Source organism: Trachypithecus francoisi, unplaced genomic scaffold (assembly GCF_009764315.1).
Source record: "Trachypithecus francoisi isolate TF-2019V2 unplaced genomic scaffold, Tfra_2.0 Lachesis_group11, whole genome shotgun sequence".
NCBI lineage: Eukaryota > Metazoa > Chordata > Mammalia > Primates > Cercopithecidae > Trachypithecus > Trachypithecus francoisi.
The window spans coordinates 101,759,692-101,775,743 of NW_022681456.1; the positions used below are offsets into that span (position 1 = coordinate 101,759,692).

The 16,052-nt window shown below is 39.8% G+C and overlaps 2 protein-coding genes across 4 annotated transcripts in view; both read left to right on the forward strand.

The window, feature by feature from the left end:
- Nucleotides 1-11,636, forward strand: part of TMTC1 (transmembrane O-mannosyltransferase targeting cadherins 1) — a 294,086-nt gene extending 282,450 nt beyond the window's left edge. For all 3 annotated transcript variants that reach the window (XM_033222533.1, XM_033222534.1, XM_033222535.1), the window contains 2 exons: nt 134-211; nt 5,511-11,636. In XM_033222533.1, the coding sequence (XP_033078424.1) occupies nt 134-211; nt 5,511-5,651 (219 nt within the window). In that variant the 3' untranslated portion in view covers nt 5,652-11,636. The remainder of the gene's footprint in view (nt 1-133; nt 212-5,510) is intronic.
- A 4,222-nt stretch (nt 11,637-15,858) lies between these two features.
- The window catches only part of OVCH1 (ovochymase 1), a 56,208-nt gene continuing 56,014 nt past the window's right edge, over nt 15,859-16,052 (forward strand). The window contains exon 1 of the mRNA XM_033222536.1: nt 15,859-15,922. Coding sequence (XP_033078427.1) covers nt 15,859-15,922 — 64 coding nt within the window. The remainder of the gene's footprint in view (nt 15,923-16,052) is intronic.

Consider the following 16,052-nt stretch of genomic DNA (forward strand, 5'->3'; position numbering starts at 1 on the left):
TGAACTCGTAGCGGCTGGTTTCATTGTATGAATACCTTAAATGTTCACATGTGAAGAAAGTGGTTTTGGCAATCCTGGAGCGTTAAAGATGGGGATTTGTTTCCTAACCTGAAGCTATTTCTTATTTATTTAGAGCTATAGAGCGGCTGTGCAACTAAATCCAGACCAAGCACAGGCCTGGATGAACATGGGTGGCATCCAACACATCAAGGTAGGAGAATAATTCACTTCCATGTGGACCGGGCTTTCCCCTTGTGTTTTCTCTGTCTGTCTTTCTTCTTTCTTAACGGATCAAGGAACTATTATTAATTTCCTTTTTGAAATCACTTGAATATCAAAGGCATGGGAGTTTAAAAGTGAAATAGCTCAGTTTATGTTCACTTTGCATTATCTAGATATTGAATATCATGAAGCTATTTTAAAAATAAATCTATATAAATTAGATTTTATGATTTTTCTAACCATGAAGAAAATCATATGTACCTAACCGAAGTATCACACAGCGGATAAAATCTGTTTATGGGAACTAAATCCTTGTTCAAGCTCAGTAGCTCAGTATACTTTAATTTCTTCCCAGTTTAACTCACTGTCAAGATTAAAGTGTTACTTAGAATATTACTTTCTATTTCTTATATCTAATATACGTTTACTCCCTAATTTTTTACTGAAAAGCAAGCTTGTTTGTTGTTTTGTTTTTCCAAAGGAAAAGCACTACCTTTGGGTGAGTCTTCCCAAGAATTGAAAATGACCTTTGGGGGACTATTATCTGTAACTAATGCAATGAATGATTCGCCATCATTCATTTATCCATCCATCCATTCATTTTCTAAGCATTTATGGCAAACATCCTATGTGCCAGATCCCCTTCCAGACACTGGGAATACAGTAATGAATTCTTGTTCTTCTGGTGCTAGCAGGAGGAGATATATTAATATAAGGAGGAGGAGGAAGAGGTGATATATTACTACATACATACATGAATGCTTAATGCATACATATGTACATATGTATATGTATAAAATATATTAGATGGTGATAAGTGCTAAGGAGAAAAAAGAGAAAGAAGATTGGAATGCCAGGGAATAAGGGCTAAAATTTTAAATTCAGGTGGTTAGGAAAGGCCTCAGTTACAAAGTAGTATTTGAGCAGAGACCTGAAGGAGTAAGCCATGTGGCGAAGTAGGGAAAGAGCACAAGCACGTGCCAAGGCCCTAAGGTTTGAGCATGCCTGTTGTTTAAAGAGTAGTGAGGCGGCAGTGTGGCAGGGAGAGAGCAAAGAAAAGGAAATAGGAGAAGCTGGGGTCAGAGAGGGTGCAGGGTCAGATCATGCAGGCCGTCAAGGAGTTTGTAGTTACTTGGACTTTTATGCCAAAGGAGTCAGGGTTTTTGGAGGACTTTGAGCAGAGAAATTCCATGATCCAACATGTTTTTAAAGAACCACTCTTGTTTAGTTAACACATTTTTAGTCTCTGCACTGACAAAATAGCAGTGTAGTGATTAGAATTTGAACAAAGTCCTAATGGGTTTTACTGTTAAGTGGAAACTGATCGCTCTTGGAAACACACACAAGAAAGAGGACCCATGATTACACAAATGGGAGGGGTTAATGGGATAATTACCCTGCAACTGACAGCTTTGATCTGATAGATGGTGAATTCAAGCATGATATTTATCAGAGCCAAATTGCCCAAGCTCTGATCTTAATGATATTCTAGGGTATCCAGTAATATCTAGTTGGGAAACGTAGAATGAACTTACTTTAAAAGAGTAAAATGATAATTTTAAATATTTTTAATCATATACTAAATAGTTACATTTTCAAATACAGTCACGTTGTGCATGACATCATTTTGGTCCAAGGTGGATCATATATATGATGATGGTCTCATGGTCTCATAAGATTATAATAACATGTTTTTACTACATCTTTTTTGTGTTTCAATATGTCCAGATACACAAATACCACTGTGTTACCATTGCCTACAGTATTCAGTACACTAATATGCTGTACAGGTTTGTGGTCTCGAATCCATAGGCTATATCATATAGTCTAGGTGTGAAGTAAGCTATTTCATCTAGGTTTATGTGGCTATATCCTATGATGTTTGCCAAAAGGAAAATCACCTAATGACGCCTTTCTCAGAAGGTACCTTTGTCATTAAGTGATAAATGACTGCAGTGTGCTCAATATGTTTTCAGATGGAGTGTGTCTGCAGCTAAAACAATGGGTTTAACTGTTAATTAGAAAAAGTGCAACAAATACACTCAAAAGTGTCCCCAAGAAGTCTGGAAATAACAGAGAAAATAGTATGTCTACTGTACTCTTTAACAGGTGAACCCATTGCTTTAAATTAGGAAGTACTTCCCTTGGAAAAGTGTCTAGAGATTAAAGAAGGATCTATTTACTACATTATTTTAAAATATAATTAGTGCTGAGTAAAAATTAGGTTATCCTGTTTTTTGTCTTTGTGGCCATCATGTACTAGGTTGACCAATACAAAATTGCCACCTTTGTAGTTTTAAAGTGGTCTGATATCAGTTAGTTTATGTGATGCAATCTAATGTAAATATATAGAGCAGACACATGGCTCAGATGTGGTCATTTTGATGCCACTATTAGAATGCAGGGTTGTCATTTTATGAAGCCTAAAAGATAATTATGAACTTTCTGTGTTTTGCATTGCCAGGTTATGTGTGCATCAGGCATTGTTATCCCATTCCTAGGCCTCGCTCCTTCCCTGAACCTGGGGGAAGCTTAGGCAGGCCTGAGAGCTCCAGCAAGGTTGAGAGTTGGAATATAGTACTTTGCAAGGAGGTTGCAGAAAGAGATGGGGGAGAGAGGAGCGAGTGTCATAGTTGTCTCTTGCTCATGACATTCGGTTATAAAAAGTGATGCTTCTTATGAAGTCTTACATATAAGATGAAATGAGTGGACCAAGAAATTATAATACATTTTTTATCATCAAAGAGTTGAATCAACCAGGCTATAGCACAAAGTCCGATTTTCAGTACTGCCTCATGACAGTAAATATGCATTTTCTTTCTTTTTTTTTTTGAGATGGAGTCTCGCTCTGTCGCCCAGGCTGGAGTGCAGTGGCACAATTTTGGCTCACGGCAAGCTCTGCCTCCCAGGTTTACACCATTCTCCTGCCTCAGCCTCATGAGTAGCTGGGACTACAGGCACTCGCCACCACACCTGGCTAATTTTTTTTTTTATATTTTTAGTAGAGACGGGGTTTCACCGTGTTAGCCAGGATGGTCTGAATCTCCTGACCTCGTAAATATGCATTTTTCTAGAATGGTGCTGTCCAGCAGAATTTTTGTGACAATGGAAATGTTCAGTATCTGCCTTGTCCGAGGCAGTAGCCACTAGCTACATGTGGCTATTGAGCACTTGAAATATGGCTGGTGCAACTGAGAAACTGAATTTTTAATTAATTGTAACTAATTTAAATTGGAAAAGCCACTTGTGATTAGTGGCCACCAAGTGAACACAGTTCTGGAAATTGGATAATTCAGATGTTTTACCTAGCATCTAGGGAATTGGAGACACTGACTTAAGGGATATAACTATTTTTTAAAATAGGGCTTCTAGGCTGGGCACAGTGGCTCACATCTGTAATCCCAGCCCTTTGGGATGCTGAGGCTGGCAGGTCACCTGAGGTTGGGGGTTTGAGACCAGCCTGGCCAACATGGTGAAACCCTTTCTCTACTAACAAAATACAAAAATTAGCCGGGCATGGTGGCACACGCCTGTAGTCCCAGCTACTCTGGAGGCTGAGGCACGAGAATTGTTTGGACCTGGGAGACAGAGGTTACAGTGCCCTGACATTGCACCACTGCCGTCCAGCCTGGGTTACAGAGGGAAAAAAAAAAAATAGAGCTTCTACTTTAGTTCAGAAAAGGGCAATTTGAGGAAGAGAAAAGGAACTGGGTTTTGTGAGAAAGGACAGAGAAGCCTGGTGATCAGAGAAGAAGAACCCAAGGCCCTTGACTGGGGCTGACATTCAAGGAGCCTCCTGGAAGAATCGTTTCAAAATTAACTGCAGGCAAAACAGATTGTGAGAGCACTCTTAGACCCAAAAGTGTACAGTTGTCTGCATGTAAGTGTTAAGGCTAATAAAAATCAGAAGACATTTGGAAGACATATCCTCGAATTGAAAACAATAATAATTGAATATAGCAAATGCAAGTTCCCACTTGTTCAGCAATCTGTTTAACTTCTTATCAGAGTCATTGTTAATACTTCCTTTTGTTGTACATGCCAGTGCCTGGATATCTAATGCACAATTTCTTGTTCTGTCATTTCCACTTTCCTTTTCACCAATATGACCAGTGAATACAGTAAGAAATAGACACTATTGATACAGAGCCTGGATAGTCACTAGTAACAGTAATGATAGTATCATATTGAGCGCTCACTATGTGTCTAAGCTTTTGACAGGTATTTGGAAGATAGGTAAGCATTCAATAAGTATTATCGATAATCCTTATTCGATAAGTTGCTTGTTGCTACATGTGTCTTCACTCTAAGAGATATAATTTTTAATTGTGATGGAAATGTAGAGGGTCACTGGTATTTATCCACATGGGAGCCATAAATAAAAATAGATGGAACAAATTGATACTTTTTGTAATGGAGGGGAACTCCAACTATCTTAGCTCTGAGACTTTGCAGAATACAGATCTAAAAGAGGGTAGAACGAATAAGGGAGGTAATATATCCAGTAGCAGAAAAAGTGCTGAAAAAAGCTAATAGCTATGACCGAGTTGCCAGGGACCCCTTCTGGGACCAGGCACACATGGTTGCTAGGTGAAGAGTCAAACAAAATAGTTGGAAGCCAACAGAGGGTGGGGACAGTTGTGTTTAGTAGGTCAGGAGTGATATACTATACTGCACTAAAAGTATACAGCTGGTACATACTGCTGCAAACCCGCGGTAGTAGAAAATTTGACTTCACATTCTTATCAACACTTTTCATTGCATAAAAACTTTATTAGGCAAAAGTTACTTTTAGTTTTAAGCTGAAGATTAAAATAACTGCTATATCACTAAACAGAGTGGACACACAAACTATTTAATCATTCTTCTTGCAGTTTTAAAAACATTTTCTCTTCTCTCATTCTCCCACTCCCTCCACCCCATTCCCCTGATATGAATTTTGTGCCATGGTTTCATTTAATTACAAAGGAACAGTACTAGCCCCCTGAGGACACTAGGAAATGATAACCTCACACCCTGCATTAGTAGAATTGAAAATCTGTTTTTCTGTCATTTATCCTTACAGTATAACTCTCCTCTTTCACATTCTCCAGCTGATCTAGTGCTTAAAACAAATAGAGTCTCCAAAAGCACCAATAGACAAGGATAAAATTACACATACAGACAGAGTTTCCATACGAGAACATTAATGCAAAACTGGGCAGAGGGTCAGTTTCTTAGTCTCTTCGTTCTCTGAGAGAGTTTTGTGATGGATCAGAATGTAATTGCTCTCTCTTTCTCACCCCCAGGGAAAATATGTGTCTGCAAGAGCTTATTATGAGAGAGCCTTACAGTTGGTTCCAGACAGCAAACTGCTGAAGGAAAATCTTGCCAAATTGGATCGCCTAGAAAAACGATTACAAGAAGTTCGAGAAAAGGATCAAACATAGCACCGTTTGAGTCAACCTCATAGGATAATGTGGTCCCTCTGAAAGGGGAGTGATGGCAGCCTTGCTTTTCACATCAGCAGGGGCACAACTCATGAGATTTTCGCTCATTCTGAGTTCAGGGTGACACATTTTGGGACATCTGCTGGTAGGCCAGTGCTGAAGGACTTGCTTTTCCATGAAGGAAGACGAAAACAGCAAACAAGGGCAAGAAGGTCTGAGAGGGAAGGAGAACGACATTTACACATTTTACAGATTTTTGTTTGGTTTAACTCCAGATTTCTCTCGATAGATCTCTGTGCTTTTGAGACCTGGAGTTCTAATTCTGTTTAGACATTTTTTGTCCCAGAAATACAGAAGCTTGAAATGCTGTGAAGGCAGAGCTTCTATTCCTTATGGGATGAAATATTTCAAAAGAGGATAAATCCTCTGTGGTAAGCCATTTGGAAAATCCTACCAAGAATTGGCTTATTTAATTCTCCAGAACCAGAAATGAGTATCTAATAGCTTTTGTAGAACCTTCCAGAATATGTGGGGAAAAAGGGCTATTGCTAAGTGAGCTTTATCTAATATCCCCCTAAGAATATTACTAGTGCTTTTTTGAGAAATTAAAGGGACGCTCGTGGAATTGTTTATGGATGTCTTTATCCCTAGGGGGAAATCAAGGAGCCGGGCACCCCTGATTCTTCATGGAAGTGTTTAAAACTATTTTAATTTTATTACAAGTATTACTAGAGTAGTGGTTCTGCTCTAAGATTTCAAAAGTGCATTTAAAATCATACATATTCCCGCCTGCAAATATATTGTTATTTTGGTGGAGAAAAAATAGTATATTCTACATAAAAAATTAAAGATATTAACTGACAGAAATGTCCTACTTTATCTTAATGTTCAGACATCATGAGATTTATTATTTTTTGAAAAATATATTTAACCATTGAGGAACCTTTATGATGTATCACAGAAATCTTCATAGATTCTAACTAGATGGAAAAAGAGCTCTATTTATTTGTGTTCCTAGGCTTAATGAGAATTCTGGGCTTAGAACATCAATGATTAATACCTAGAATTCTTTGTTTTGAGAATATTATGGAGAATGCTCTAAAAATCTAGGGTAAAGATCTAAATTCAAATTTTAAATATATATTTATATTTAAGAGATAGGGAAGGCAAAGTTGAACTCACAATTTGACATTTATTTTTAGTGTTATTTATTTCATAACTTATAAAATAATTAATATATATACACACACACTTTTTTCTCTGTACAAAGTGGTTTTAATATCAGCTTTCAAAACTGATCTTATAAAATGTAAATCTAAATTGTAAAATAGTTAAGTTTTAACAGTCCATTCCAAAATTTGTGTTGATTATTCACTTGCTAAAGAGATGTGAGGAATCAGCCTTCAGTGTTTTGGCAGTAGTATGTTTTGGAAGTGAAGAAATTGGAACACCTGATTCTAATTTGGTCTTCATCATTAAAAACAAAACCAAAACACTCCAGGCAGTACTGTTTGTAGTGCTGAGCCAGGTAGCACTCAGACATAATAGCCTAAAAGCTCACATAATTCACATGCTCATGTCAGGGCAGGGTAAAAATAGCCTTCTGCTTCTTTCAACCCAGTATCAGGAAGCACTAGCCCAGTGTTATTATTTGTTTTGTCAAGGTAAGTCTAAGTAAACAAGAAAAATTTCCACAGAAGGCGTGGCGAGGGGAGTATTTTAAATGCAAATGATTACAGAATTTGAATTAGCATGTATCTCTTTGTGTGCATCAGTAATCCAATAATGTATATATTACCACTACCATCGCTTGTTTCTAATAGATTTTTCGTGTTATATAACATGAATGTATCCACAACCTCAATTAAGATATATTCTTCCTCCCAAAATCATAGTCCTAGGGTCAAGAAACATACTCCCGTGTTTATTGTAAAATAACAACCCCACCCTCAGATTGAAAAAACATGAAGCCCTAATGTCTAGGACTTTATTACAACTTTTCAGAATAATCTGTGATAAAAACTCATGCTTAAAACTTTAATGGAAAAGACTGAGCCCCAAATTTTGAACAGTTATTACGCCTTACTTGAAGTGCTAATAAAGATAGGAGAGTACATTTGTTGGAATAATGGAAATGGTGATTTCAACCTAAAAGTTTCTGAGGGTGAAGGATCACATGACCTTCAGGAAACTTTGTCTGCTTCCTGGTAGGTGCTTTCCTATCTCCCCCTATCCTTCCGTACCCCCTTTCCCTTTCCTTCCCTCTCTTTTTCTCTCACTGTCACTCTGTCTACACACACTGGCATCTTTTGAACACTAAAAGTAAGCACTCTTTTTTAAAAAAGTAATTATTTGTTGGATCAGATACTTTTATCCCAAGTGAATACCTTCACTGAGATGTGGCCAATGCAATAGTTTCACAGTTAAAACAGTGCATATAAGAAAATAAATCACATACTATTTTTCAAAGATATTAAATGTATTTTGTAACTATTTTCATTTGGTCCTTGTAACACGAAATAATACATGGAACTTATCTTTATAATAAAAATGGAGTGCCCTCGTTCATCATAGAGGTGCACCTAGTTTGCCCTTAATGAAAGTATACTTGCCGTGTGGATTGATAGCACCTTCTTGAAATGGAGGAGCACAGCTGGCTTCATGGATGTGCATTTTTTGCAGTCCCACGGGGCCCTGCACTCTGAGGCATGCTGAGCTCAGTTGAATGTCTGATTTTTACTTACTTTTTGAGACACAGTTCCACTTTGTCTCACTTTGTCACCCAGGATGGAGTGCAGTGGCGAAAACATGGCTCACTATAACCTTGACCTTCCTGGCTGAAGGGATCCTCCCAACTCAGCCTCCCAAGTAACTGATACTGCAGGCATGTGCTAGCATGTCCAGCTAATTTTTGTATTTTTTGTAGAGACAGGATTTCACCATGTTGCCCAGGCTGGTCTCAAACTCCTGGGCTCAAGCGATCTGCCCACCTCGGCCTCCCAAAGTGCTGGGGTTAGAGGCATAAACCACCATGTCTGGCTGAAATTCTTAACGAGTCTTAATAATTTTTGAGCAAGAGGTCCACACTTTCATTTTGCACTGGGTTCCTAAACAGGTTCTGGGTAGGAAGGAAAGTGGCTGAGGATAAAACAGGAGTTGCTTTGGCCTGGCTGAACATTTGAACCAATGATCAGAGTTTCATTTTATGATTGTGTTACTCTGAACAGCTTTGTTATTTTTTTCCAGCTATATTTAGAGTTCCTCATGGATATATCACCCCTCTTTTTCCAGTCCATCTAACCTCTCCTTTTTTTTGTACCTAGAATCAGTTCTTCTTGCCTTCAAAATCCCTGATAAGTGTCCATTTCTTTATGTATCCTTTGATATAGAAGCCACAAGAATGGCCTTAGCAGCTTATTTTAACCTTATGAATTATTCATTCAGGATTTTTTAAATGATTCAGATGCTTTCGATCTGTTAACAGTGTTTGTAAAACATGTTTCAGTGATACAACATAGGTGAACTAAACCAAAGATGCAAATGCCTTGGAGGAAAAGAAGTTTTATTATAGAGAATCCTGAGATATATCCTTTTGGGTTGTTTAATTTAAAGCCTATCACAAAACAAAGAGAACTGTCGCACTTTAATTCCAACCTCCTACAGTACTTCACAACCCTTAGCATAAGAATCTGAAATTTGTAATAGGTGGTACCTAGTTTGATGCAGTGTTTTTCAGTGGTTGTGCAAATGCCTCGTGAAACGGTTTTTCAGTCAGACTAAATGAGAAAATCCAAACTGTCCTATCAAAACTGGCCCGCAATAACTGTAATGTGAGGAGAAACAAAGCAAATGTGCGTTTCCTATTGTCGTTGTAAGACATTCCAGGTTCTCAGATTGAAGAGCTACATTCAGCTGATAGTTGACATCTGTTCCCTCACACATAGTGGCTCTCAACACGGCTGCACTTTGGAATCACCTGAGGACCTTTCAGAATCTCCGGTTGAATCATCCTGGCTGTCCATGATTCCAATGTGCAGCTAGGCTGGAGAACCGCTACAAGGCTGATAACTGTAATGGGAGTTTGTAACTTTTACAAAATAATAGATGTTTATAATCTTTTGCAATTTTTACTTTTAAATCTATACTAAAATGAGCCAAAGAAGTCTTAACAATGATTTATGGCACAATTGGTTGGTTGAGGCTATCATTCCATGATTCACAAATAGGTGGTTATGTGGGGTGGTTTTGCACTTGTGGCAATTGGACTACAATTTGGCCTTAAAATTACAGAATTCCTGGTTCTCAGATGGAGAGGAATTGCCTTGAAATTTGCATGTACCAGACTAAGTGCCCAGTATATATGACTGATATTTTCGTAACTCATAGAAGGTGTCCGTGGTATAGAGTTTATGCCTACATCTCTATCTTTATTTGGGGCACACATGAGCTTTTGTTAATTATTTCTTACTCGTACTTGTTAGAATCTGTTTATGAAAAAAAAAAAGAAACTTTTGCTTTGATTTTGTGGTGGATTCACCTTCTTAAAATAATAAATCTAGAGGATATTAGGAACGACATTCACAACAAATATAGTTAGAGGTGATTTTTTAAAAATTTTTGTTCCTGGTTTCAAAATTACATTTACTTTGATTTGATTATATGTTGGTATCTCCCAAATATAGCTTAACTTAGCTATCTAGATGGTATCTTTTGACATTTGAAAATAATAAATACCTGTCAAATCTTGCATTTAGGCTGCAGTTGAATAAAATAAAAGCTTAGGGTGTCAAAAATAAGATAGAGAAATATTATAACATTTTATGATTATTCTTGAAGTCTTTGATACAAAAGGAAAATATGTTGAATAGTTCTTCTAAAAAATATTATTTCCCTCAATATTTTATTTGTAGCCATGTAACTTAAAGAGAACAGAAAATAACTGCAATTAAAAGCATGGTTTAATATCAATCAAAGTGGCACAACAGAATTGATAAGATCTTTATAACAATCAGTTGGCTGATATTAAAATATTGATTTTAATTGATCTTTTTAATTAAAGTCTTTATGGCCTGTAACTCATAAAATCAGCATCCACCACAATATATGCTCATTATTGGTTTGTAAGCATAGATCACCATTGACTCCCACCTGGAAAGACACATCTATGTCTAAAAATCCAGTAGTTTCTTCGCATTCTCAGTAGTACACATTGTATATGTATATGTATCAAATTTGGTAGTTTTCAATATGTGTGATGTCCTTTGGGGGTTATCTTGCTGGTCCATAGAAGGGGTACACTAGCCCAAGAATCAAGACATCTGAGTGCTAGTTCTAGCTCTGCCACTGAAGAGCCACCTTACCTGAGCCAAGTTGACCAGTGTCTCAGTCAGGTTTACCACCCATGAAAGGACTGGTTGGTTTGATGTTTCCATTAAGCTCAATGAGTAACTCTAATGGTTACTCTTGAATCTGGATTGAAAAACACTATGCATCTGATGAGATAATTCATAACTGTTGCCCTTTTTTAAATGATACAACCCTAAAAGTGACTGAATTGCCCAAATGCTTGAACATGGCAGAGGTAGTTACTCTTATTTTACAGTCTGTGCACTTAAAAATTCCTACAGTGATTGTTACTTTACTGGGGAAAAAAAGATGAGGTGAAACGTTCTCCCAAGGAATTAAAATATCTGTAGAAGCCATGGCTTGCTTTTACAATGTGGAAATCATTTGATTTGCTGTAATTCATGCAGATCCCTCCTTTTGTCAGGGGGAAATGATTTGCATCCTGTTCTTTTTTCGTACTTCCTGTTTTGATCAGTTGTATGCAAATGTACATTTTTGTTACTTTGGCTGTGCCCGTTAGAATTTATCTTCCATAAAGTATTTCTCCCATTGAGTCTAATGATGTATACTTTGACTAGGTCTTTCCAAGATTAAATTTATGTAAATGTCTATTTTATATAAAATATGATTAAAATAAGTATGTCTGGTTTCAGTCTCTCAAGTACTTCATGGTTAGTACCTACTGATGTCCGTGTCACCAGGAGTGTCTGTTTTAACAATTTTTTTAAAAGGACCATCTTCCTTCCTTCTTTCATTCATTTACTCATTTCATTGCATTGTTCTATGTGCTTCCTGTCGGATCTCTTTCCCTTCCTCCACACAGTGCCAATTCAGTACTCGCCCACTCCAGATCCACTCCCCCATCATGCTTAGATGCTGTCACCTCTCTCTTCACAGAGTAAATAAAAGGTAGAAAGCCGATATCCCCCAGTGCCCTGCCCTTCATCTATACATTTACCTGCACCTAATTCTATCCTTTCTTTTCTCCTGTTATCATAATGGAAGAAGAGGACCCTAGGTTCTGAATTTTGCCGCTTATGGAACTTCATTCCATTCCTTAACTTCTCCTTCATCTTTTAACTTCTTTCTTTTGCCGACTCTTGTCAAATTGTCAGTTCTTCTCTATCTTTTTTTTTTTTTTTTTTTGAGGCGGAGTCTCGCTCTGTCGCCCGGGCTGGAGTGCAGTGGCCGGATCTCAGCTCACTGCAAGCTCCGCCTCCCGGGTTTACGCCATTCTCCTGCCTCAGCCTCCTGAGTAGCTGGGACTACAGGCGCCCGCCACCTCGCCCGGCTAGTTTTTGTATTTTTAGTAGAGACAGGGTTTCACCGTGTTAGCCAGGATGGTCTCGATCTCCTGACCTCGTGATCCGCCCGTCTCGGCCTCCCAAAGTGCTGGGATTACAGGCTTGAGCCACCGCGCCCGGCCCAGTTCTTCTCTATCTTAAAGCACATACACAGGTAATCAACACCAAAACAATTTGAAAAAAAAAAAAAATCCTTCTCTATTTCATGTTATCTGTAGCTGCTATCACATCTCCATCTGTCCTTCACAGCCAAGCTTTTTGAATAGCAGATCACAGTTGTCCAATGCTAGTGAAGATGTCCAAATTAAAGACAGATTTGCTGTACATCACAAGTCACCACTTTCTGGGGGTAGTCCAGCCCACTCCTCTCCTTGATATCCTTTCCTTTTCTGAAGTTATTTTAAACATAAAAAGAGGATTCTTCCATTTGGATGTTTTAATATAACTACAAACTCAATTTATTTTTAAACCATTACTTTATTAGAACATTTGAGTCTAAAACTAATGGCCTGACTTTTTTTTTTTTTTTTTTTTTGGAGATGGAATCTCACTCTTGTTGCCCAGGCTGGAGTGCAGTGGTACAATCTTCGCTCACTGCAACCTCCGCCTTCTAGGTTCAAGAGATTCTCATGCCTCAGCCCCCCGTAGCTGGGATTACAGGCATGTGCCACCACACCCAGCTAATTTTTTTTTTTATTTCTATTAGAGATGGAATTTCACCATGTTGGCCAGACTGGTCTCGAACTCTTGACTTCAGGTGGTCTGCCTGCCTCAGCGTCCCAAAGTGCTGGGATTACAGGCATGAGCTACTGAACCTGGCCTATGGCCTGGCTATTAATGATGTGTAATTCTTATTGAATGGCTCTTTCTCCACTTAATGGAAAGGCATTATTCTGTGAGGCCTGTAAGGGAGTAAACCTTGGTATATAAGAATGGGGTCTCAGTTGAAGCTGTGGGTTTTGAACTCTGGAAAAAAAGGGAGTTGTCCTGTAACAGGAAATGAGACAATGCCCCAGCGCGTGGAGATTCCCAGGTTTGAAACAAAGAAACCACAGAATATGCTGCAAAGCTGTGTCCCATGGGCAGAAGAGTGAAAGGGGACAGCACCTGTGAGCCTCACGCAAGGGCTGGCCATGGTATGACCAGTAACTTGAATATTGCTGGCCTGACCATTCTTGCACAGCACATGTTCACCTTCTAGTTCTTTCTGTTTTGTTTAGTAAAGACTTTTTGGTGGGTTTCATCTTACCTCTTGCTAAAAAGAAAGAGGGCTTTAGGTCCATGTGGGTGCTCTGAGCTTTTACTGGAGAATGGCATGGCCCTGGAGCTGGCACGGTGGTTCAAATGGTCACCCCCATGTGATGACTACAGGGAGGAGAGTGGTGAAGGCCACTGCTCAGGCAGCCACCACACCTGGACATTCCCTGGACAGTACTGAAGCCTGGAGTTTCAATGTTTTATTTTTCACAGAAGAGCTGCTTACCTTAAGAGCATGCTGGATACCCCGCACCCCCTAGACACGCACGCATGAAACCAACGAGTCATCTACTCAAACTGTCATCCGAGGTGTCTTTCCTTGAAATAAATACTCAAAAGAAAATAGTGCTACTCTCAAGAACAGCACAGGCCCACAGAACTATTGGTGATGACGGAATATTCTATATTTGTGCTGTTCAACATGGTAGCCACTAGGCAAGGTGGCTACTGAACACTTGAAATGGATCTAGTGTGACTAAAGGACTGAATTTTTAACTTGATTTCCTGTTAATTGATTTTAATTTAAATAGCCACATATGGCTAATGTCTGCCACATTGGTCAGTGGAGCTCTAGAGCTTTTTAGTGTAGTGGAACTCGGGACATAAGAATCACAGAAACTAGCCTTGACAACATGGTGAACTGCACCTCAAATACAAAAAATTAGCAGGCGTGGTGGCGTGCTCCTGTAGTCCCAGCTACTTGAGAGGCAAAGATGGGAGAATCGCTTGAGCCCAGGAGGTTGAGGCTGCAGTGAACCAAGATTGCACCACTGCACTCCAGCCTGGGTGATAGGGTGAGACCTTGTTTTAAAAAAACCAAAGCAAAAAAAATCACAGAAACTGCTTTCAGGTTCATGAAACAAGAAGGTTTGAGATGTATGTTTCAAGTTTGAGTTCCAGTCACATTTAAAAAAAAATTCTGTTTTTCTTTTCAGAGACAAGGTCTCGCTGTGTTGCCCAGGGTGGAGCGCAGTGGCTTTTCATGGGTGAGATCTCACTACTGAATTGAAAGGGAGTTTAGACCTGCCCCGTTTCTGACCTGGGCTAGTTCACCTTTCCTTAGGCAACCTGATGGTGCCCTGTTCCAGGAAGATCACCATATTAATACTCAACTTAGTGTGAACAGACTCCAGATTGGCATAGTGCCATTCAACCCAGAACTGGGCTCAAGCCATCCTCCTGCCTCAGCCTTCCCAGTAGCTGGGACTATAGGCCACATGCCACAATGCCAGGCATCATTCACTTTTTTTAGGCTTTTCATCAAAAGGTGTCCATTTACCCTCTGTTCTCTCCTGCAGTCACAGAGGTCATTGTACCCAGTAGATTGTCACCTGCTTGTATCTGTGCTTACCTTATCTCCACCTTGACTGCCTTCTGTTTTCCCATCTACCTGTTCATCTCCCACCTGTCCCCCTTAGTTTATGTACCCTCCTACCTCAAGAAGCTTTTATTTCTATTTTACATGAAAGTAAAATAGAGCACTTGAAAGTAAAATCCTCCAACTGGCACTGGAGGACTGGTGGCCAGGTTATTTGATATATATATATAGAATGTCCACTTAGCCTTGCCCTGATTTTCTGACAAAATATAAGACCATTACAAATTCTGGCTTTGTCTTCTAAATTCAGCCTTACAAAATAATATTCATGGAAAATAGTGACATCTCACCAATAGATTAATTTTAATCATCTTAAATGATGGATTCTATAGCTTTTGGCCCATTCTGCTGAAATGGAGGACAGTGCTGCCACCCAGAAAATGATGTCACTTCGAGCCTGATCTTTCCTATTCACTCTTTGAAAACTCTAGAGGTTCAAAGGCTTCAACAAGCTTCTCAGAAGTGGCAGTATTGTACTAAGCTTCATGAGCCTCCGCCTTTCAGCAGTCCTGCCTGTGTTTCGTGTGGGGAAACAGCTTCATTGCCCCTGAGCTTGGACCGCATTCCCCAATATGAGACAGAATTCGAAGGGCTAAGCGTTTCAGGCCACTGATTGGCTTGCTCTGGATCTGCTGGCAGGAACCTCTGCACACGTGTGAGCACCCCTGCCGCCCCTTGGGCCACCTCGCGCCAGTCTCTAAGGCTAGGTGGCGGGGCGCTGTGACACCAGGGACGACCAGAGAGTGGCGGCAGCTCACAATGATGAAATGATCGTGAAGAGGGACACCTGTGAACCCAGGCGCCAGGGCAGGTGCTGCCCATAGGCGCCACGGGAGGGAATAAAGGGCGCTGCCCCGCCTTCCCTCCAGAGTTTTCGCAGCCTGCAGGGAGGGAGGACGTGCGAGACCGAAGCGTGGAGGCTATGGGTGTGCTGGCCAGTGCTAGTTTGTTGCTATTGCTGATCATCGGCCACCCCAGAAGCCTAGGTGAGCCCAGGGCCCTGGGCACCAGGACTGCGGAGGAGGCTGAGCCACTGGAGAGGGAAGATTTCATTACTCCTTGCCTCAGGAAGTCAGGGTGGTATAGCCACACCTGAGGCATTTGGGAAGAAAGGGT